This window comes from Anopheles bellator, chromosome 2 (genome assembly GCF_943735745.2).
Source record: "Anopheles bellator chromosome 2, idAnoBellAS_SP24_06.2, whole genome shotgun sequence".
Lineage (NCBI taxonomy): Eukaryota > Metazoa > Arthropoda > Insecta > Diptera > Culicidae > Anopheles > Anopheles bellator.
Genome location: NC_071286.1, coordinates 2182302 through 2205373, shown reverse-complemented (window position 1 = coordinate 2205373; position 23072 = coordinate 2182302). Strand labels below are relative to the sequence as shown.

General features: G+C 54.3%; 1 protein-coding gene across 1 annotated transcript; it reads left to right on the top strand.

Annotated features, from left to right (window-relative positions):
- Positions 1-432: 432 nt before the first annotated feature.
- On the top strand, positions 433-22754 carry LOC131210340 (pair-rule protein odd-paired). Its single transcript, XM_058203572.1, has 3 exons — positions 433-1681; positions 21673-21842; positions 22029-22754. The coding sequence occupies exons 1-3, from the start codon at positions 433-435 to the stop codon at positions 22752-22754; spliced, it is 2145 nt and encodes a 714-aa protein (XP_058059555.1).
- Positions 22755-23072: the final 318 nt, after the last annotated feature.

Here is a 23072-nt window from a genome sequence, read left to right as displayed (position 1 = left end):
GAAGTCAAACTTTTCCAAACACTCGTCTCAGCGTGGCGTGCGTGCGTGTTCTGTGTGCTCGATCAGCTGGCGCGCGTTGTGCGAGAAGAGAATGTAGAAAAGTGATCGCAGTAGACACGTTCGCTGTGTGACGCATCCTTAGCCATGTAGTAACCTTGGTCGTGCTTGGTGTTTGACGCGCGAGAGAGAATATTAAAAGGCAAGCTTTTCAAAACGAACCGGGTGTGTGCGCTGAAACAGTTACCGTTTATCGTGAGTTCCGGAGCTCCGTTCGTTGTTGGCGAGTTGTTGGTGAGAAACGAAAAAAATGTGCAAACCGGAAACCGTGTGTTGTGTTGTGGTTGATTTGTGAAAAGTGTTCGCGCGTAACAATTGTGTGCAATCCGAACCGAACGAACCAAAGAGAGAGAGACTTCGGCCGTCGATTCCAAGATGATGATGAACGCGTTCATGGACAGTGGGTCGTCGGCGCACCATTCGCACCTGGCCACGTTCGGGATCAAGATGTCGCCGGACCATCACCTGGAGCAGAGCAGCGAGATTGAGTCGTCCAGTTCGGCGGCTTCGGCCTCGCTGGCGGCCGTGGCCGCCGCGGCCAGTATGCTTCCGCCCGGGTCATCCGGGGCGACGACCGGCGGAAACGCCAGTGACGCCATGTTTTACCACCATCACCACCACCATCCGCAGCAGCAGCAGCATCAGCAGCAGGGCAGCCCTTCGAACGTTCCGAGTGGTTCCGGTGCGTCGGGAAGCGGGTCCAGTGGGGCCACCGGCTCCACCGGTTCCACGTCCGCCAGTTCCTATAATGCCGCCCACCACCTATCGCCCCCGTCGCACATGGCCAGCCACATGGCCAGTCCGTACGCGTCCCGGGACGCGTTCCTGTCGCTGAAGCGCGACAACGATTATGTGGCGGCGGCAGCGGTGGCCGCCGATCCTTCGTCCCTGTTCCACGCGCACGAGAATCCGATGGCCGCGGCCATCGGGCACCATCATCCGTTCCACGCGGGCTCGATGCGGGCGATGGCGGGGCTGGCGTCGGCCGGGGACTACCCCCACCCGTACCACGCGGCCGCCCATGCCGCGCACCACGCGCACCACGCGGCCCACCACCAGAGTAACTACGCGTCGGCCATGCACCACCACCACCAGCACCACCCGCTGGCCAACCTGCCCGTGAATCCGGGCACTTCCGGCGCCTTCTTCCGGTACATGCGCCACCCGCCCGCCATCAAGCAGGAGATGCAGTGCCTGTGGGTCGAACCGGAACTGCCGCCGCACCACCACCACCATCCGCATCACCCGCACCATCACCACCACCATCACCATCTGGGGCTGGGGTTAACGGCCCTGGCCCTGGGCGGTGGCCCGGGCGGTGGTCCGGGCGGTGGCCCGGGCGGTGACGGCGGAAGTCGCAAGACGTGCAACAAAATCTTCAGCTCGATGCAGGAGATCGTGACGCACCTGACGGTGGACCACGTCGGGGGGCCGGAGTGCACGACGCACGCCTGCTTCTGGCTCGGGTGCACCCGGAACGGGCGGCCGTTCAAGGCGAAGTACAAGCTGGTCAACCACATCCGGGTGCACACGGGCGAGAAACCGTTCCCGTGCCCGTTCCCGGCCTGCGGCAAGGTCTTTGCCCGCTCGGAGAACCTCAAGATCCACAAGCGGACCCACACCGGTAAGTGCCCCTGGGGGGTCCTATTATTTTGTTTGTTTTCCTGCGATTAAGTCCTTAAGACGCGATGCCATTTCAAGCCAAACAGAGCTCACTCGCCGGGATTGTTCCTGAGGACAATCGAACGAAACTGGCGCTGGCCCTCTTAATTGTTTGCTCGTGTGCGCCACGGAACCACTTCCAGCCACGCGCATGCTGGAACGAATTTATTGGCTGGCGGAACTCCCGGATAGAGTTCTTATGGAGGGCCCAAAAAAAAAAAGGATCTCGATTCTCGATTAGTTCCAGGTCGGAACCACGACGTTCTAGACGGAGTCAGCGAGACGGATCGCGAACGATCGATCGAACTCGAACGCAAGGAGCACCCAATTCGGATGGAGATTGATCTTAATTAATTTTTAAACGCCTTTCGCGCGCACGGCACGCGATTTGTTTCGATGTTTGTTCGGATGTTCCGGGCGTTGGTCTTGGCATTTTTTTCCCGCTTCCTCTTCCCAACCACTTTTACGAAGCACAACGAATGATCGAATAAACAATCGAGTGGCGGAGGCAGCCCGAAAACGAGGTAATTAATCTCCATTTTCGAGCTCCACAGCTCCTGGCCGTGCCCGGCCAGGCCACGATTCTAATTGATTTTGGTTCGGGGCCATCACTTCACACCCGAGCCGTTCGGGCGTTGTGTTTGGATTTATGAAGACGTGCCCGGAGGCGTCGAGTCTGTAAATAATACGGGCCGCGCATTCCGGGCCGGCTCATTAGCCAGAGTGGCCAACAAACTTAGCACTTCATCTTGCGCCCCTTTGGCCACCGCCGTACATTGTGTCTTGTGAGTCAACAATATCTGTTCGGTGCAAAAGTGAAAGCCAAACCGCAGCCAGATCCCCGGCCGGATCCTTGAGCCCCCGGGACCGGAGTGTGTTTATTCTACGCACACGCTGATACTGCGGCCGAATATCGATTTTTGCGTCCATCGAGAGCACGGCCAAAACACGAGCTCCCATGTGTGCTGATGATGTCCTCCCAAACACAAACACATTCACGACAGGACGATTCCCCAAGTCTCTCTCTCTCTCGCTCGCTCGCGCGGGCCAATTGGGGCCAGCAGGACACAAACACCAACAACACCCGAGGGCGAGGTCGCCCCGAGTTGATCCCTAAAACTCCTGGGCCACCCGACCAGGACTTGTCCGACGCTGTGTCCGCCCGGTCTGTCACCAGCACAGCCATGGAGCTCCACAGCAGGACAAACAATTAAATTGGAATAACACAACACACGCGGCACACACGCGGGCCGACGGCCATTTTAAACTTCGCCAGAGAAAGCGGAGAATGCAGAGTGGCCATGTGGTGTTGTTACACGCGCGGAGTACATTTATTGTGCTCCCGGAGTTTAGTGTCCGCAATCCTCTCGAGACTCAAGTCCATGAATGCCAACTGCCGGCGGCGGCTCGACGACGAACAAGAAGCAGTCCGTTTTTTTCCACCCCGTTTTTCCAGTCAGGTGACTGGAAAATGGTTGTTTTTCTGGTGGAAAATAAAAGTGCAACAATGTGGCTGTGGTCAGCTCGCTGGTTCTGGTCTCCTTTTTCGTCTGTTGCCTCCTGCGATCGGTGTCGGTTGTGGTAAACGGAACCGACGGAACCGAAACAGTGTTTGCCGGGGTCCGTTCACGGCCACCCCAAAATGGACGTTCCTGCCAGACTCCGGGTGCCAGAGTTTTTATTGAATTAGTTACAGCACCGCCGCTGCTGGGGCATTGAAACCTCATCCGCTCGAGCTGCCCTTCTTGGTTGGTTGGCGTACTTTTTTTTTCTTCATCGTTGAGCGGCACCATTTTGAAGGCGCAACACTTGAGACCTCCATCGCGGTCCAGGGAGGGATCCCTATTTTTCTCACGCTCCCCACGACGCGGGCCCGAAAGGAAAAGTTTGCTGCAATATTGAATGTCTTCGCTACCGTCTCGGCCTCGGGACGTCTTAATTTACCACACCGGGCATCATCCAGCTGGACCTAAGGTCTTTCGCATTGGTCCGAACCGGGGGGTTGGGTACTCGAGGCGCTCGTTATAATTTCGCCTCTCGGCCGTGCGGAAAGGTATAATTTGGAATCTCCACTTTTCGCAGCATGCGGGCCCCACTTGGGGTCCGGTCTGGTGTAGCCTCCGGGTGTTTCGACTTTGGATGCGAAAGGATCGGCCTGCCCGAACCGTTGCAGAAGATTTTCCACGAATCCGCGCGTGGTGCTTCTGTTTCTCTTGGGTGTTTGGAGGGGAGATTGGCAACATATAATAACCTTGTTTGCGCCCGCCTACTTGAGAACGCCCTTTTTTCGCACGTCAGCGCACGGACTTCTTCGGAGTTGGCTTCCGACAAATGAGCCGTTCATAAAATAAAACAAAACCGGGGGCCCAAAATGGAGGATCAAATTACAAGCGGACTCATCGGGCAATCGGGTGACATTGATTTTATCGATCTCCTGTCAGTCGGCGAGGCGAGACCTACTTTGACCCCCGAGAGTATCATGTCGCCTCCTGACGCCCGAGCCTGACGCATCGCGCCGAGATAGCAAAACATGTTGTCAAACATGAACCCTTAATGGCCACTCGAGATAAGTGTCCGGTCCGGTCGGTGGACCTGCGGCCTGCCGTCGTCGCCGTCGCTGGAGGTCCTTTTCGTGTTTTTCTGTAGGGTCGGGTGTTGTTTGTGTTAGGCCTACGTTTTTACCCACCGAAAGGACTCCCGTTTCCTTCGCTTGGTCACGCTAGGACCCTCTCAAACACACGAACACAGGCGCACTCTCTCTCTCTGTCTGTGTTCCATTTATCTTCTGCGTCAACATCTTGCCGCAGCAACGGCTCAAAACAAACCAATTTACGCGACACAAAGGCGGGCGCACCGACATTCGTTCGACACTCATTTGCCGATTGTTCCCGGGGTCTCCACTCGACTCCAGATTCGTTTCGATTCTGGTACGATTCGATTGCGCGATTCGCTTCACACACAACAAAGTATAGGACAGGGAACGGAACACAATGAAATCTTGGACCCGGGAGAGGAGCGACATAATTTATCGATTCTTTTGGCTGCCATTTTCCACCACCTCGAAGGAACTCCGCAGGCCCATCCGCAGCATCCGAAGGGCTCCCTTTCGTGTGTGTGAGGGAGTGTCGCGTTTTTTCCTCTGCGTCCTCTTTCTGCTCGTTTTTTTTTCTGTTCGATTTCTTTCCTTTCCCGGCCGTTTGTTTGCTCTCTCTCGCTCGCGCCATTATTTTCCGTCTCGGGTGCCATTAAAAATCTATCATCAACATTAATATCAAAATAATAAATAGCGGAACTGGCGGAAGGCCGGCGGGGGGGAGAGGTTTCCCGCGAATAACGGCGCGCCCATGGGAAGTATCAATAGGAAAATCGAGATAAGGCGAAAAAAAAGATGCCGATGGCCGACGCCAGCCAGCAAAAAAGTTAAAAGACGAATGCTCACCCTGGCCCAGCATCACGACCAAGTTTGCCCCAAAACATTTTCCTTTCGGCCGTGCGACATTTCTTTTTTCCGCCAGCGACATTTTCTTTATTTTCCACGGTCCTTTTCCTTATCCCGGTCCGGTTTTTTCTTTTCGTCCTTAGGAGGGCGTGGGGCAGAACTGACAGAAACATACGGTTCGACGATGAAAAATGACCACCACCCATTTCGCACGGACGGCCTTCGTTGGGCGGCTTGTTTTTCCGCTTTTCTTGTGGTTTTTCGCCTGCCTCGGTGGTGATCCGCTTTAAAACGCGGTCCCCGTTAAAGTGATGTCTTTGAATGTTGCTGCCTTAAAGGTGCTCGGTGGTCAACAATGGGCGGCTCAACGGGAAGTTTTGTGTTCAGATGGCAGGTCCACGGCTGCGTTCCAACAAGAGAAAGTCTTTCGGCGTGGCAAGGACATCATCATTTGGCTCGCAACGGAGAGCAAGAAAAAACTCGGGCCGGCTCGGAAAGGAAGAGACGAACGCGATGCGACGAAGGAATCCGATCCTTCGACTCATCCCGGGAGGAGAACAAAACCCACCGGTGACACCGAAGCGACGGCCGGCCATTGTCTGTGGGCTTAAGCGGTGCGGCTTTCGGTTGGCCTCGGCGTCTCGGGGTGAATTTTGGTCAGTGAACAATAATTCATACCGAGACCAGGCAGCTGCTGTCTGCGGCATAGGCCACCGTTCAGACCTTGGCTGATTTTCAGCAGCTGATGAGTCGCCAAGAATCGTCGAAGTTGTAACAGGAGAACATACCCCGCACATGAGGCCCACGTGTTTTGATTGAATCGCCCAGAACTCCAGTCGATGTCGACATCCTGTCTAGTCTTTTTAACCAATTTGCTGGTCGAGAGCTTGAACCTGAATTCGGCCATCCGATTGCTATCTACGACAAGCACAAGTCTGTCACTTTAACAAGCAACCTTTTGCTCCGATCCGAGTCCGATGTCAGCGGCAGACTCCCGGATCCCGGAACCGGAGTTGGGGAGTCGTTCCGATTAGATAGAAAATTATCCCGCACATCAGATCGCGCGCGGGGTTCACCTGGGTTCGGGGTGGAAACAAATTTATTTCCCTCGCCGTGGTCCATGTTACATATTTTGTTGTTGTACACCACCACCACCACCCTGCGTCATCATCATCATCATCCGTTTGTTCGTGGTGGTAACTGTCATAAACAAGCAATCGATTTCGAGTCCGGCGCCCATTGCTAGGAACGATTAAAGGCGAACACGACGGTTGTCGACGGTTTACGGAGAACTTATTTCATTTCGAGCCGTATTCGGAGTTCGTACACAGGGGAAAGAAACGCATGTTGGACGCATCAAGATATGACAGGGTGCCCGGGGATGACGAGGGCCTACACGGCGCCAAGCACCCGGAGCACGGAAGCGTAAAAACGAAACTCTCACTCACGAATCGCAGCTGAAGTGCTGTCCAAAACTTGACTTTTTGGGTAATTTCACCCCGAAAAGCTACCTCTCGGTCTGTGAGAGTTTCGGGACTTAAGGATGGTATCGTCCGAGATCGGAGTCTGCCGATAAGCGCGATGCTGCCCTTCGGGGTGGAAGATTAACTTTCTCTCTCTTTCTCAGGGTGATCCTGTAAGCACATAATGTTATCTTAATTTTGGCAATATTACTCCGACCCGATAGGTATCTGCTTTCGTTCCACAGGATCATGCAATTTTAATATTTGAAGAGAACGCCGCCGACCACAATTTTCGCACTCACCTGAGAACGGTTCCCTCCGAAAAGGAATCTCGACCTTCGGGTGGACCAGCGGCGCGGGGGAAAAAGAATGGAACACAAGGAGTTCAATAACTAATCAAGTTGGCGAGGCTCAAAAACTTGGCCCGACGTGGCCCAAAGTTCATCGTACGCCTCTGGCGGAGGAGCCGAACGCAGGAAGGCAGGTCACCGGATTAACCGGTGTTAGAGAGGGTGTGTTGTTCGGGCCACAGATCCTTTCCTTCGGCAGCCGCACTTTGCTTTCTTGTTCTTCGCCTGCAAGGACAACGGGGAAAAAGTTTGTTTGCTTGTTACCCATACCAGCCAGCATCTGCCAGCGTTCGTGATGTTCGAAATGGATGCTGGAAATAAAGGAGAACTTTGCAAAAATAAATAAACATGCCCTTGTCCTGCGTGCGTGCCCGGGGAGGTGACAGACACTTCAGGTATGGCTCTCATATACACACCGGGATTACCGGTTAAGATTGGGGCGGCTTTTTTTTCCTGCGTACGGATCGCCTTGACATTTCAAACAACGATCTGTGTGGAACTGTCTTGGGTTGCTGTAAGGCTACTCAGCAACAGGATTAGAGCACTCAAAACTGTGTGTCTCGGTGAGGCTTTCTTTCGGCCAGGATTAGGGGCCCCGGAGACAGGGATTGTGTAAGGTGTCGCATTTTCGGGCCGAAAAGCGTGTGAAATGGGTCGATTGAGAGACGCTTTTCGGCTCAGCGGCTTGGATAACATGGCCCATAAGTGGCTTACTCGAACACGGGGACAACGAAACGGTTCCAGGCTGATCCAGGCTGATCGGTTTTCGCTTCGAAGCGAATTGGCAGGAAACGAAATAGAAATATCAATCGCACTGTGCCGCGAAATATTTCACAACGGACGCGTTTTGACGTTTACCCGTTTGTCACACAGCCATCTTTGGATGACGCGCGCGATGATACGGTACGGAACGCGCGATGTCCTGTAATGGAGGATGCCGGGGCCAAACTGTTTTCGGTGCTCAGGGACGTATTAATTCGAATCATAAAAAAACCGGTCCCCCTCGACAAATGCAACCCTCGTGAGGGGTGTGTCACACGTCAGCAAGATGGCGGCAGGGATCCGCTCGCTCGCTGGATCAAATAACGGACGACTGGAAAAAAAAATGCGAACAGATGATCGAATTGTTATTAAAATATAAATCCTTCACAGGTTGGCGTCCTCCGGACCGCCGCACAGGACCCCTTCGCCGTGTGCTTGATTCGCGTTCATTTTTTCCCTGTTCATTCTTTTTATCTCTTGCCAGTGTTGTGCCTCGGTCGAGTCGAGTACTTTGTTTCCCCTTTGGTTTATGTTATTACATATTTTCGCGCCCTCTCTCTCTCTCTCTCCGGCGCGTTTTACGTGTTCATTTTCGGGGGCCGTGTGCGCTGAGCAGCTTATAAACCCGTTTCGAGGCCTCGACGCGCTGCTGACGATGATGATGCTGGTGGTGATGATACTTATCGTCGTCATTACGTTTCACGCTTCATAACCAGCCTAATCATGATGATCTTTCACGTTTGGTTGCTTTCGGTTGCCCAATCCCTCCCCTAAAAATTTTCCCGTCGCTCTCGCCAGGTACGTCCGCAGGTCCTGCCGCGGGGACGCGGCAGATCCTCTCGCCGTGTGTCGTGTCGGTCGGGGTTTTGCGCTTTGCTGCCCATCATCAAAGGAACAGGCGAATGGGCGATGGGCGAATGGGAAGCCCTTCTCCCAGATGCGCCGCGTTTGCGTGTGCGTACTTCATTCGATTGTCATTGCTGTTGTCTCTCTCTCACTCTCTCGCTCTTTCTGCGCTTCTATTGGGCTTTAAACGGTCCCTCTGCGTGAGTGTGCGTTAACGATGTGCTAAGCTAATAGCAGATATATTGCCCAATATTTCATGTCCTTTGTGTCCTTGTGGCGAACTGTGCGCGGAGACCGTTTAGGAGACCGTTTCGCAATCGAGATTTGGGAAGAACGTTTTCTCACCGGGGCCGACGGCCTTAGTAAGTGGTGCAAAAACAGCACAAAAAATAAGAAAAATGAGCCATCCCATCGCACCTAACCGTGAAAAGCGCCCCGTGCGTGGAGCTCGTTTTAATTGCCCTCCCTTATTCGTCCACTCGGGTCCACCCGGGTCCACACGGGTTATTTATTTATGCGCTGGGCTCTGCGCTCCGCGAGACTTAATTTCTCGCTCGGTCGGCAGTAAATCATAAAAACTAAAACTTGTTCGATCCGAGATCCGAGCTCGGCCGGAATATTTCCATAATAACGCGATAAATTACCAGAACACTACACTACGCGAAGGCCCCCTGAAGGTCCCTCGAAGAAAAGCTCGACGAAAAAAGAGATTTCTTCCAATTTCATTACCACCGTCGTGTCACGTCGTAAATTAGGAACGCATAAAAATGGGAGCAAAATCGAATCGAATGTCGTCCCCGAAAAAGCGTCGGCCGCCCAAGTGATCCTTCGTGAAGCGCAAGTGAAGCGCCCCAAAAGGGTTCCTCGGCGTGCGTAAAGGATGCTGTTTGTGGCACACAAATGGCACGCAAAGCCCCATACTCGACGCCAGAAATGTTGAAGAATTATGTTTGTTTTATGTTAATGCACGAAAAATAGTCGGTGCGAGCGAGAAGGAAGCGATCTGAAAATGAGCTCTCGGCTTTGCCAAACGACATTTCAATACTTTCGCGAGAAGAAAGCGAGACAGAGCGCGTGAAGCACGAAAGGGTGCGAGTGAGAGGGCAGCGGCCCGCGAGAAAGGTGTGATGATTGGAGAATAATGGAATTGAAGATACAACGAACCCGCACGACAACTCAATACCGAAAACAAAGCCCCCCACACGCCTTGGGGCGTGTATTATTTTCATTATTGTTTGTGTGTTGTCCTTTCAGCGCGTTGCTCTCTCTCTCTCGTTCACTCACGCGGGCTCGCGCGCCCAAGATGCCTACAGGCAGCGGTGAGCCCTGTTAGTGAGCCCGAAAACGGTGAGGTGAGTGAGTTAATCACCAGCGCCCGCGGGGACGATTTATGCATCTTGCGCCGCTTGTTTAATGTTTACTTTGATTCGGAACGACTCGCCTCGGTTGTGGAGCCCGGGGAAAAATCTGGACACCTCCTTGCGGCGGCACTGAAACAGGATAAAACACGATTTTCTCGTTCTTTTTCTCTGTGCGCGACCCGTCGGCGGTGTGCAATAAAACTGAAAACCGTTTTCCATAACCTGCCAGCCAGCCAGCCAGCCAGCCCGTTTCTCTCACCTCCCGAGGGAAGGCTGTGTGCAGTTCCGCGGGCGAGGAAACATCTGCAAGCAAGGCGCAAACAAGCGAGCAAAACAAATTCTGCGCGCGCGAGTGATATAGCGATAATAAAATAAATGATTTACTTTTACGACGTAATTTGATACCGATGACAGGGCGCGGGGCAGCGCGCCCGGCGGAGTGTCCTGCGGTTGCCCTGCGCAGCCGATGGCGCTCGTTCCGAGCTCGTTCGTCCGTTCGCTCGGTCGGCGTTCACAATTATCTGCTATTGGTTTTAATGCCCCCTCTGCCACGGCCAATTAAAGAGTGCGAGCCGCCGATCCTTGGCCGAGCGGTTTTCGGGGGGCGATTGGAGCCTGCGTCTGCAATTGTTGGGGAAAGTGTTTAATTGAAACCGAACCTGCTTACTGCTCTCGTAATCGGATTTTCTTGGCTCTCATTAGAACGGGCGCGAAGTGGAGGGGAAAAAAGGGGGCGAACAATGGTCTTTAACGGGGCAGGACATTCTTTCCCGGGCCGTCGACCTCGTTTCGTCGACCGTCGCGTGTCAGCTGCATGTCCTGAAAAATGACAAACCTTCCCCACTGACACAAGTAGGTTAAGCAGCGCAGTCCGTTCAACGTTCGGCTGATTCGTTTCGCTCGTCGTCGTCGTCGCTGCGATGGAACGATATGTCTCATTCCATAGGTCAGCGGATACGGACGGGCTCGCGTCGAAAGATGAAGTCCCTGCTCCGAGCTGCCGGCTGAAAGTTTATTTAAAGTCGGACCCGTCGGACTAAGCCACCTCGCGCTCGGCCACCGCTACGGGCTGGCTGCGAAAGCCAAAGCTTCAAAAATTCTGACAACATAACACACCTTTCTCGATAAAGCTACTTGGGCCCCGGTGGGTTGATTTTGTTTCGATGCCGTTTGCCGGGACGGGGGGCCCTCGGCTGCGCGGGGAACTCTCACGATTTACTCACGATCATTTTGACAGTTGAGTTATCTTGTTATTTTCACCGTCGTCTGCGCCGCACACGCAGGCCGAGGAGCGAGGCAGGCCATTCCGTGCGAACAAATTTTCCAACGCTTCTATTGTTTCAGTTTCGACACGGCAGCGTGCGTCTTCCCTTTCGCCTCTCCGCGATCGGCCTGTGCGTCGTTGCGAACTTTAATATTGTCAAAAAGTTTAATTTATGGCCTCGTGTAGATTGGGAGGCGAAATGAAAAAGGAACCGTGAGCGAGCGAGCATGGCGTGCTGCGATTGGGGCGGCGTTCTGACCAAGGTTAGTACAAGCAGGCGAGTGGCGAAAATCGAATGTCCGCTCTACACGGAGTTCTTGGCCAAAGCCCACAGGAAAAAAGGGCACCATAACGATCCGAAACCACCACCGCCGGGGCAATCAAAAAAGTGGCCCGACCGCTCGCCCGTAATTCGACACCCTGGGAAACAATCCGGCGGGGTGTCCCCCCCTCCATGGGCGAGACGGAGAGTGGGACGAAGCTGCCAAACAATCGCACCGATCGCGCGCACCGCAAAGTGTGCCGACGAAATCGAATCTGACAGGAGCCCCGACGGAATCCCGGTGGAATCGATGCTTTCTCGAAGGCGATCCGTAGAAAAGGCCACGCCGTTTGTGTTGTTCCATTGTGTTGACGGCCCTGTTTTGGGCGCTTTGTTGGACGAAAGCCCAAACAGAGCCCGGGGCTTACGCGCGAACGCATCGCTGCAGAATGACGTTCCCGGCCGGTGAAAGATCCTTGCGGTGGGTTGGCGTTTCGACAAAAACCCACCGAAGGACGGCGAGGTGAAGTTGATACCTTCGCCACTCTTATGCCAGGACCTCCGAGGCCGGACAGATTGAGATGCTTGTCCCTCTACCTGAAAAGAGAGCCTGAGTTGCGTACAGTTACGGGAAGGGAACGGTGACCTTCGGAATCCTCTCGGTGCAAGGATGCGCTCAGAGTACTCTGCTAATAACCACTGAATGTTAAATACTCTCTCTCTCGGTCTCTCTGTCGGTTTCATCCCCGATCCCCGGTGACCTTTTAAGCCCCCCCGAGGAAGAGACCCCGGTCGTCGCGCTTCCTTCCGTTTAGCACGGGTGCGATTAAGGCGGCTCGAGAGCACAGGAAATGAGGGGTATTTTTCACCCTCGGGCCACAATCAAAATAGTGCTGCGGCTGATGGCGATGCTGTTGAAAGGACACGCTAGAGAGGTGGCCTCTCGTTTTATCTCTCTCTCTCCCTCGCTGTGTTGGAAGTGACAGTTCCTTAATGTTCCGTCGTGACCATTGTGCTCGGCCCGGACGAGGACGAGGACATAATTCGTGAGCGAGAGCGAAAGGGAGGATTAAACCACCATTGTTTTCGTCAGTTCATTCATCATCCTAATCATGACCCCCGGGCCCGGCCCTCGGTGTCGCGTCAAAGCTGCAAACAAAAATAAATAAACAACGGCCGTGGCCACGTTGTGGATCCGCTTAAGGGGTGGGCTTCCGGCGCATCCTTCAAGAAGCACGGTAGCCGGGTAAATAGAAGTCGAATGAATCGGGTTCGAGTTTTCGAGACAAATGAGCGGCTGCGACTGGCTTTAGAGTCCTTCCCTTGGGTGTCGACAGTATTGTTTTGTGCGGAATCCTTTGAGTAAATACCGCGCCGTGCAGATTGGCTGCCGCCATTTCGATCGTCTGAAGGCCGACTAGGTGATTAACTAGAAGCAGCTTGTCGATTGCCGTCGAAGGCTGACAGTACGATTGATGCCTCCCGAACGACACCTAGATCCGTGTGTGGGAAAGATTCTTATTTTGCGACGAGATTAACGGGGCCAGTTAACGGGGCCTCGCTGATGATGACTTGATTATTGCACTCGGCTCGGCTCGGTGCGCCAATCTAATGACGACCGGGTGCTATTAATCACCCTCGCTGGTCCACGAACACTTAAGGGCTGATACGGCCTGGTGGCCCCATGATCGAACCTAAAACGGCAAACGTGACTCCGCGCAACAAGTTGCAGCTCCGAGTGTCGTCAGCGATGATGCTGCGGGTCCTCGTACCCCCAATTATTATTGCTGGGCCTGCCTGCTCGACGAAACGTGACGGTTGCTCATAAAAATCATGAAATGCATAATTTATTATCTTTCGACTCCGACTTGGGTTCGGAGAAGTAATCGGTGTATGCAAATATTTGGCCGGGCCCCGTTCGTTCGTCCGAAGGCTCCCGTTGTCGAGTGCGGAGCGTGCAGGTCCCACCAGCCACCAATATGTCGAAAAGCAGCCTAAGCTCACTTTGCGCGATCGCTTTCGGTCCGATAAGACGAGCCCTCGAGCTGCGGAACAATATGATCGCCCGGCGTACACACGATCCTGTGCCGGGCCATAAGGAGAGCCTCGCATACGAGACTTATGATTATCATCATCCGCGAGACCGAGAATGCATGCAACGGGGCATGCATAGAAAAGGGAACATACACCGGCCCCGGGTAAGCGCCAAAATGTCGATCACAGGAGGAACTCAGTCGTCGTCTTCGTCCGCAGCAAGTGTGCTCGCGCTGGGGGAATGTAGCGAAAGGGAACAGAAAAATGGCTGAGAGATGGTTGGCCCTTGGACGGCCGGCCGAAGATTTAAAGATTTCGTCTCCAAATCGTGGACCAGACCGGGCCAGCTGTGGCCGCCAGACAGCATTCGCGGTGTGTGTGGAATTGCGCGGCACGATTTTCCAATGAAAACACGAGTTTCCGCGTGAGGACGGGGCCCGCCCCACCCTTGGGGCCCGGAACGAAGACAATAGATCGAGATTGTTAATTTTTTTACACATACTCACCACCGCCCACGGCCCCCCTGGAACCCTCCCGGAAAGGGGTGAATCGTTGGGTCTGGCGGCTCCCACATGTGGCGACCGTGACAGGGGAAGCCGGGTGGAAGTCGAGAGTTATGGGCCCCCGGTGGTTGTGGTGGTCTTCGGTGGCATACCGGTGGTGTATCCGAGGGACAAAGGTCGTGAGTAGAGTCGTGCAATTTGATTTAAGGGAGTGTTATATATTTTTATTGATTTCACCCGATAGCGTCGTTCAGCTCGTGGCCTGGCCCGTCGTTTGCTGGTTTTCCACGAATCACACTCAGACAGAGAGAGAGGGAGACGGTGGGTCCGTTCCGAGTGCTTCCCGATCCACCGAATCCCCGTCTGGTCTGTTGGTAGTTGGTACATAAATTTAGTTTCCTATGGATATAAATTATTTGCCATACAATTGCTGCCATTCGATGCTGTCAGAGACCCGCCGAACCGGGTGAACTGTGGCCGCGCAGAGCGAGGGGTACGCAAATTGTTATTTTCTCTAAAAAGGAAGATACCAATTGACTCACCGGAATGGGGCTCTCGTCTGTGGTGGGTGAACATTACACATTGCTCGCCAACATTGTACGGTCTCGAACAATGATGGCTTCAAACTCGAAGGACTCCGCTTAATTGTCCAGAGCTCACCCCATCAGTTGGCTCGCTGCCGATTATCTTGTAAAACGCATCTTCCGCACACAACAAAGCGCGCCCTGATAGCCGTGATGAAATATGATCCTTTACCGCCGTGAGGCCGTGGCCGTTTTTTGTCCCGCAGTCCCACGGGCCACGAGCCACGCGCGCCCCAGAGTATCTGCGGCCGGCGATCTAAATGAGGATCGCTAAATAACGCTAAAACCATCAGGCAGCGGGTCGAGATCCACCGAGATCTGTGGAGGTCCCCTGAAGAAGCCGATCTTGCGCCATCTGGCGTCGTCTTCTGAGGTGAATAAAACAAAAACGGACAAACCGAAACCCGGGGAGTGGAGAAGAACAAAGCTCGGATCTCGGACTCGGACCTGGAATTTCGTCCTGTCTGGGGCTCAGCTTACAGTTGGCTGCGGTTTTCACTACGCAGATGCATCCGCGGCTCATAGAGTGCCATTTTGCTTCCACACCGCTCTCTCTCTCTCGCTCTCTCGCCAGGGTTGACATTTGATTCCTCCTCGCGATGATCATTTGGTGGTGCGCACCGTCACCTCTACGCACCTTGGGCTGCGAAGATAAACAACGTGCACTTAGTGAGTTCTCATATTCACCTCTTCGGCTCTGTGGCCTCTCTCGGGTGCATCACTTTCGTTTCCACGGCTTCGAGGTCCCGGGGGCCGCACAGAGCGGAAACACCTTCGAGAGCCGGGTGATTAATTTACACGCTATTTGTTTGTTTGAAAATTACTCTGACATGCTCCTCTCAGGGGGGGAAGGGGACACGTGGCGTGTGGCAGGCGCAGACACGCAGACGGGGGAAGTCCGCTTCGAGCTCGAAAGCAGAGGCGTTAACAGTGTTACCAATTCACGGCTCTAATTGTGGGGCCGTCCTAGGCTGTTGGTGGTGCAGTCACTTACACCGGGGGGGGACCCCGTCCCGGGAGTGACAAATGGTTTACACAAGACTTACGTCCCCGCATGCACTCGCCCTCTGGTGGTTCGTTTTGACAGCCATCAAAGCGTCCGGCCGAAGATTTGTTGGTTAGGTCAACCAGCACATTTGGGTCAGCTCCAAGACCTCCAGACTACGACGTGCGTCACTCCTGGGTCTCTATGACGAAACAGTTTTCCAACCAACGCACCATGTTCCAGTTCTGACAGCAGCAGGACCCCAGACTGTCTGGTCCGATTGGCAAGATTTCACCGTCAGGCGGGCGGGCTTGACAGCCGTGACGTAGATGATAAGATTGAGATAATTTCTTAATTAGTTTCGTGCCTTTCGTGAGCGTGGGGAATTGGGTCCACTAGTCTAGCCGTGGTCCACCGGCGACTGCATGTCAGAAATAAGTTTGAAGGCCTGGCTCGCAAATTCTCGGGCCACAGATATCCAATCAAACACGACCCGCTCCACGAAATCCCCACCAAGCGAGTGGTCGCTCCAAAAAAAGGAACGAATCGCTCGAGAGCGAGGCAGAAATGAAAACATTCCCGCAAAACATCGTCCACACACACCGCCCCGAACCGAGGGACACCGAGAACCAGATATCTGGTTACCAGATACATGTGCTCGGTTATGTTTTTGTTTATGTTGTTCGTACATTTCATTTTTTTTCTCGCTCTCTCCCTGTCTTGATCGTTGCCCGATCGTTGCTCGTGGTTTGTGTGGAATTGTGTTTCTACAGCCTGGTCCACCCTTCGGATCGCGTGAGGTCGAACCAGCACAACCAGGAACCAGGAACCCGTCGCCAGTTTCGCCGGTTCCGCCTGATACATCGCGCGCATATCTCTCGGCCACTCTTGGGCCATTGTTTCTGGAGAATTTGAAAAATCTCCATCAATACTCCAACCCGGCCGCCGCGGACCCCAGGAGAAACACCTTCCCGGGAATCGGAAAACCATTAATCATAATACCGAGAGCCCCGGAGCGAGGTCGTACTTTTCGCGCTGTGGAATCTTACGACCCGTTCCCGTCGTCGTTCTTCGTCCGCGTTTTTTGGTCGTCGGCCCCCCCTTGGCAGACGCATTGGGACCGGGGGATCCGGGATGAAATATCGACCACCGGGTTCGGCTCCGAAATAGACGTAATTTGTTAATTAATATTTGACCTACCTGCCCGTGCAGTGTAGGTGCGCTTCTTGGCGAGCAGTGCAAAGATCCCGTAGGTCCTTCCGAAAGCACCGATCCGTAGAAACCGATTTCGACACCGCTGCGGAGTTCGACTCTGGTCAAGGCGGTGGAACCGTAACGTGTTTTCTTGTTTTAATTCTCGGTCCACAAAATCGGTTGCCAGTCGTGCCAGGGTCGTTCCGCCAGACCAACCCGAGCGGTGGGACGACGAGACGCAAGCGGGTTAAACGATCTATCAACATGTCAATTAACTGGAAATGATTCATCGTGCAGCTCCGGCATTTACTCTGCGCCGTTCGGTCTCGGAACCCGGCGGAATGTGTCCGGTGTCCGGGATGGGATGCTCTCGCGAGATGTTTCGCGTATTGGCGTGTACGCGTGATTGAGCAATAAAATTGCACTGCGCCTTCGAGGTCCGTTTTTTGTTGAGGGCCCCACTTCCTGGACATCCAGTTCGTTTCGCGGGTTGATTCCACAGCACAAACACAGCACACCGATTACGGCCGAATGTCACGCAACGAACATCTGCCGCCGGAGCAGCGCACCTTTGTGTCGTCCCCCGTGAATGGTGACATCTAAATCCCTCGACGAAAGGGGAGTCGCAGTTTGGAATAAACACACAATTTATATACCGACGCACGCAGGACACTCCGTGGGCCCCGTCTCCTTTAAAGCTTAACCGGGAACGGAGTGTCCTTTCGTGTCCCAAATCCTTAACTCGGCCTCTCGCTCGCTCGGGACAAAGAAATGTGCGGCGGTGTTCATTGGTTGCTTCGATGACTCAATGCCTGCTACGTTCCGGACGTGTTGTAATGTCCGCCCGGTCCCACCGAGAGATGGCTCCACTCAATAATCCCTTCAGTGCGCGCGCTCCTGTGTTTAACATTCGGAGGGCACCTCGCACAGGATAATGTCCCCCCAGCCCGTGGGTCGTTTTTCGGGGAAAGTGTTTGCGTGACGCACGCCACGCGGCGGTGGCCGTGTGAGGAATAAAGACGCGTCCTCTTCTGGGGAATGGGCCCCCCCCAGTGCTTGGGATCTTCTTCAGGTCTCTGCTGGTGACACCTACCGTATTTGGGGTGTGCCTCGCGTACCGGGACCGGGACGACGACAATAACCCGTTCTGGGTGGATCACAATGGAGGCTCCCGAAAAGGGGGAGTAAATGAGAGTCGCTCCAGTGTCTCTTGACTTTTGACAAGCGACACATTGCTCCCCCAGGCATGCCGGGAGTTCCTGGGCTCAACAGCTGCCATTAAAGTTGATAGTCTAATTCATTTCCAGGATTACATGCACGCCGAGCCGAGCGGTGCCATAAAGTCAGGTGCATTAAATTAATAACGTCTATTGTGACAAACTTTCCATTAAGACCTGAGGTGGTGGCCCCGACACCGGTCCCGGGGAATAATTTAATTTCAATACGAAAGCCCCCCATAATCACTGCGGCCGTTGGGAGCTCCTCTGTTTTGGGGACCATCATCTTCTTCGGACCATCCGGGCGCCGAGCAATTAAAACGTTCCCTCACGCGGTCGGTTCTGGCGAGAGCGAGAGCCATAAGATTACTGTTATTACGATCCGAACCGAGCCCGCGGACCAGGCAGACTTCCGGTCCCTACGCCGTCGTCGAGGGAACCACGTAATGAGATGAATGATTTAAAATCATACACTTTACTACCTTCGCCGCTTCGCGCTCTGTTTCGGTATTTTCGGTGGATTGGCGAAATTTATGGCCACCACCTTTTTACGACACAAAACCCGGGGCCGGAGTCCCCGGACCTGGCCTGCCCCGGGAACGTTCGCGCCCCGAGCGTAATGGCCGTGTTTAAAGCTTTCGCGTTCGTCGGCATTAAAAATCGGTCGTTTAATGCTGGCACAGGACATCGGCAGCCTCCGCCGAGGACCGTGGTTCTAATGATGAGAACTCGAATAACAATTACACCGGGTGTACCCGCCGGCGTCCGGTGCATGAAATTGGTGTCCACTCCCAGGGTCACCGCCACTATCTGTGGTCACCGATCGATCCGGTTTCGATCCTGTCCGGCGGGGCGGTCATTTGTAATAATTAGCGCACACTCATTAATTAACCCCTATCTGGTGCCACTCATCGCGATCGATCCCCCCAAGCCCCGGCCCCGGGTCCTCTCGATCCCTCGAGGGATTGGATTTCCCGGGGGAGACGGAAAGGAATTCCCAGATCACGGCGACACGATAAGCCCGGCGTTCCGCTGACGCCACACTTCATCTTCCGCTGGTGACCGTGTGGCGCACTCCAACTCTCTCTCGCTCTCTCTCTCTGTCTGTTTCGGTTCGTTCTCGGTTCGGTTCTGGACGGAAAGATGAATCTCGTCAAATTAAGATGAAGATTACCGGCACCGGCTCCGCGTACGCCCGGGCACGCTGCCCGAATATTAAGAGACAATAATTTCGGAAACGGTTAATTTGTTCATCGTGCCCATCGGGTCTTCCCAGGTCCGCCCGTGGCCGTCGATATCCGTGTTCCGTTTTTACGATGGCGTCAACTATTCAAATGAGAAAGCTGGGGCTGGGAAAGCCGATACGCCAGCCCAGGACCAAGTCTCCCGATTAATTGCATCCGAGGCGCCGACCGCAATCCCTGGGCAGTATCGCTTTACATTCCGAATGCAATCCGGCACCGCCGGTCGAAGGGCACCCAGCTTGGCCGTGATTTAATTAAAATTATTCAAATATAAATCGATCATTGCGAGACTCGGTCCCCGATCCGGATCGGTTTTTTCGGCCGGATCGGGGTGGGACGATTTATTTCAATCTAAAGAAAGATCAATGTGTCATTCGGTAATCCGTTCGGCCCAAAAACCGTTCTTGGTGCGCGTCGGGCGCCGCCCTCTAGCGTGCTCCGGGAAGCGGACACGTGCCCTCGCTCCTTTTGCGGGTGAACAATCTCAACAAAAACGCGCGTCTTCCGCGCGGGGGCAGTAAAAAAGTGATTCACACCCAGCCGGAGGGGTGAAAAGTCAGAGAAACGAGATCATTTATTCTTGTTTGCGGTGGTGGTGCCGTACCCGGGGAAAAATCTGAATCTGAATACATAATAAACGGTTTTCGGTCCCGCCGTCTTCTTGTTGCACGGAAGCGCCCGAGTGTCGTTGGCAAACCCTGTCATCATCATCATCGTCTACTTTCTGTGCCGGACGCCGGAGTGGCCACGAACGGAAGCGGGTCCTCGTGAGATGGGGGAGGTTGGTGACTTTAATAGAAACCATTTTGCGGAACGGCAGCCAGAGCTGAAGTTATCCGCTTTTTTCCACTTTCGTTCCCCAAAAGTTTATCGACTGGAACCGTTCGTTCGAAAGTCCTTCGTTCGGTCCCACGAATAACCCACGAAGTCCTCGGTGTGGGTGCATCAATCCTGGCATCGGGACGCGCCAACCGCTCGGGGCTAAAGGCAGTCAAATAATGGCGTACTTGTCAAATCATTCGAAAATTATTTATTACCTTAATCGTCCCCTGGGCCAAGAAGCAGTACGAAGCGAGCGATCCAAAACGATCGTCGAATGGTTTTCGCCCTTCACCCTTGGGACCCGGTCCCGTGGTCCCGTGGCGCGTAATAATTTATTTTGGGAACTAAACTTCCAAAAGGTCCATCCGTCCGACAGAGAGAGAGAGAGAGAGCGAGAAGAGGGCGATCGAGATCGTCTCGCGATGGCCAAGAAATTGGGCAAACATATTAAAGCCGATCATTTATTACTTGACGTGATAGAGGAGTTGCCCGGGCTGCCCGGGACATAATCCCATCGCACGGTGTTTTATTTTTCGGACCCAAAAGGAGTGGAAAGCGAGTTTGGAGAGTTTATAGTTTGGTAACAGTTTCTATTGTTAACCACTAACCTCGTTGATTCCTCCGATTCTCGATTGTGTGACTTTGACGCGGCCGTGAAAAGGGAGATAAATTGTGTTTGATTTTATTACCGAATCCTGGAGTTGGAGTTTTTGTATCGAAAAACTGGCCAGATGTAGGTCCTGAGCCTGGGCAGGTTTCTCGTGGGTCTCACTGACTCACATTCTTGCGTCTTCCTTCGGGGTCTTAGGAAACTTCGTTCCCGTTCCCGACCTTGACCGACCGAGATAAGAAGGGACCTTACACAAGAATGTGATTCGTCTGAGTTCTTAGAAACATTTCCATACACCCAACTGGGCTCATTGCAGAAACATTGCATCGCTGCGATGTACCTGTGGCGACCTTCGAGTTCCGAGACTGACTAATTTCTCCACCATCCCTTTGCGGACCATAAATCCTTTACAGAGGGAATACGCAAATGGAACGGAACCGGCCGGGAACCTCTCTGGAAGGTCACATTCCTTGCCGGGGCACAGGGCATTGCGAAAAAAAGTGATGAACGAAGAGCGAACATGAAGCGAACGAAAACATAAGCCCGGCTCTGGGAGTCATCATAAATACCTCAACCCGTGCGGCGGGCTTTGCCTCCGCCAGCCTCGGGGACCATAAATCCTCTCTCGTCGGGAGAGTCCTTCGTCCGCTCGGGAGGGTTCTCCGCTTTTTTTATCTTCGCTTCCTCGAAAAGCATCCGAAATATGCTCTCTCTCCGTCTCTCTCTTTCTCTCTCTCTCTGTCCCAATCTTGGCAAATTTATGATTTATGGACGTTGTTTTCGTTCTCTTTGTGTGTCGGGGGTTTTCGGCCAGAAATTTGAATACCTCATGTGGCCACAGAGTGACGATCGACCGATCGAAAGCGAAAGGACAACGGGCTACGTAGGGCACGCCGCCGGGACACGCCGGAACGAACGAATCCAGGACGTGGCACGTCACGACCCTGGCCAACAGAGTGGCCCCGTGGAAATGGGTTGCTAACCTAGTTCTTTCCTGTTCGGTTCCGTTACAGGTGAGAAGCCGTTCAAGTGCGAGCACGAGGGATGCGACCGGCGGTTCGCCAATTCATCCGATCGCAAGAAACATTCACACGTCCATACATCCGATAAGCCGTATAACTGTCGTGTTAATGGTTGTGATAAATCGTACACTCATCCATCATCGCTGAGGAAACACATGAAGGTAAGAACCCCCGGGCGAACCGGTCGGCGCGATCGCCCGATAGTGTCCGTTTCCCGTTTTTTCCCCCCCGAGCGTTCCCAGCCTCGTGCCTCGACGCGAAAAAAAAATCGCTCAAGATCGCTGGCACGCTGATAGCGACGAGCTAACCTAAAACACCCCTAACCTTAGTTGCCCATTGCTTCGCAGGTCCACGGAAGCTTGGGAGAGAAGTCACCATCGCACAACTACGACAGCGACGACGAGGAGTCCAGCTCGGAGAGCGTCATCCTGGGCGGAACCGAGTCGCCGCCTGCCATCGGCCGGCTACACGACTCCGGCCATGGGTCGAGCAAGCTGAGCGGCGGTTCCGGAGCCGCCGCCTCGGACTCGATCCACGCCAGCAGCAACAACAACAACAACAGTAGCAGTAGCAACAACAACAACACTGCGGGCAGCAGCAACGCGAGTAGTCAGAGCGCCGGCAACAACAGCACCTCGAAGTCGTCGTCCAGTTCCAGCTCCAGCCACCAGCTCCTGTCGCCGGTCGGTGCCAGCGGTGCCGGCGGTGGTGGAACGACCACCTCGTCCAGCTCCCACCTGAGCCAGCAAAGTCAGGGACACGGGCACCACCAGCACCAGCACCATCTGGCGGCGTCGCTGCAGAACCACGCGACGAGCCTGGCCCCGCCGCCACCGCAGCTGCCGCTCACGCCGGCCTCGTCCGTGTCGCCGCAGGCGACGACCCCGTCGACGATGCTGGTCGGCCACCACCACAACCCCCACCACCTGCTGTACCACCACCCGCAGCACCAGCCCCACGAGTGGTACTCGCCGACGCCACCGGCCGGCCCGGACACGATGAATCACCTGAACCACTTCAGCCACCACCATCACCACCACCTGGTGCACCACGGGCCCACGACGGCCTATTGAGACTAGCCGCTGCTGCTGGAGGAGCTGTGCTTCAACTACTGAGACCAGCCCCAACCAGCCAGCCAGCCAGCCAGCCAGCCAATCCTCAGGTCCTCAGGATACGTAAAACGCGCGCGCCGCGCTCTAGACGATGTACCACCAAGAATGCATACCAAAAACAAACCCGCGTCCCCACCCCCAAAACTCCCCACGGATACTCCGGATCTCCACCGGAACAGAATGGCGGCGGACATGTGGAGTGCGCGTGCGCCCTCCGGGCGGATCACCGGGGCCCAGAAACCATTTTGTGCCTGCTCAATTGACCCGGTTCCGGTGCGC

Bases quoted from the DNA above. Each gene is read 5' to 3' on its own strand.
- LOC131210340 (XM_058203572.1), top strand. From the start codon at position 433: ATGATGATGAACGCGTTCATGGACAGTGGGTCGTCGGCGCACCATTCG. The intron at 1,682-21,672 runs GTAAGTGCCCCT...GTTCCGTTACAG, and splicing joins CCACAAGCGGACCCACACCG to GTGAGAAGCCGTTCAAGTGC. The intron at 21,843-22,028 runs GTAAGAACCCCC...ATTGCTTCGCAG, and splicing joins CGCTGAGGAAACACATGAAG to GTCCACGGAAGCTTGGGAGA.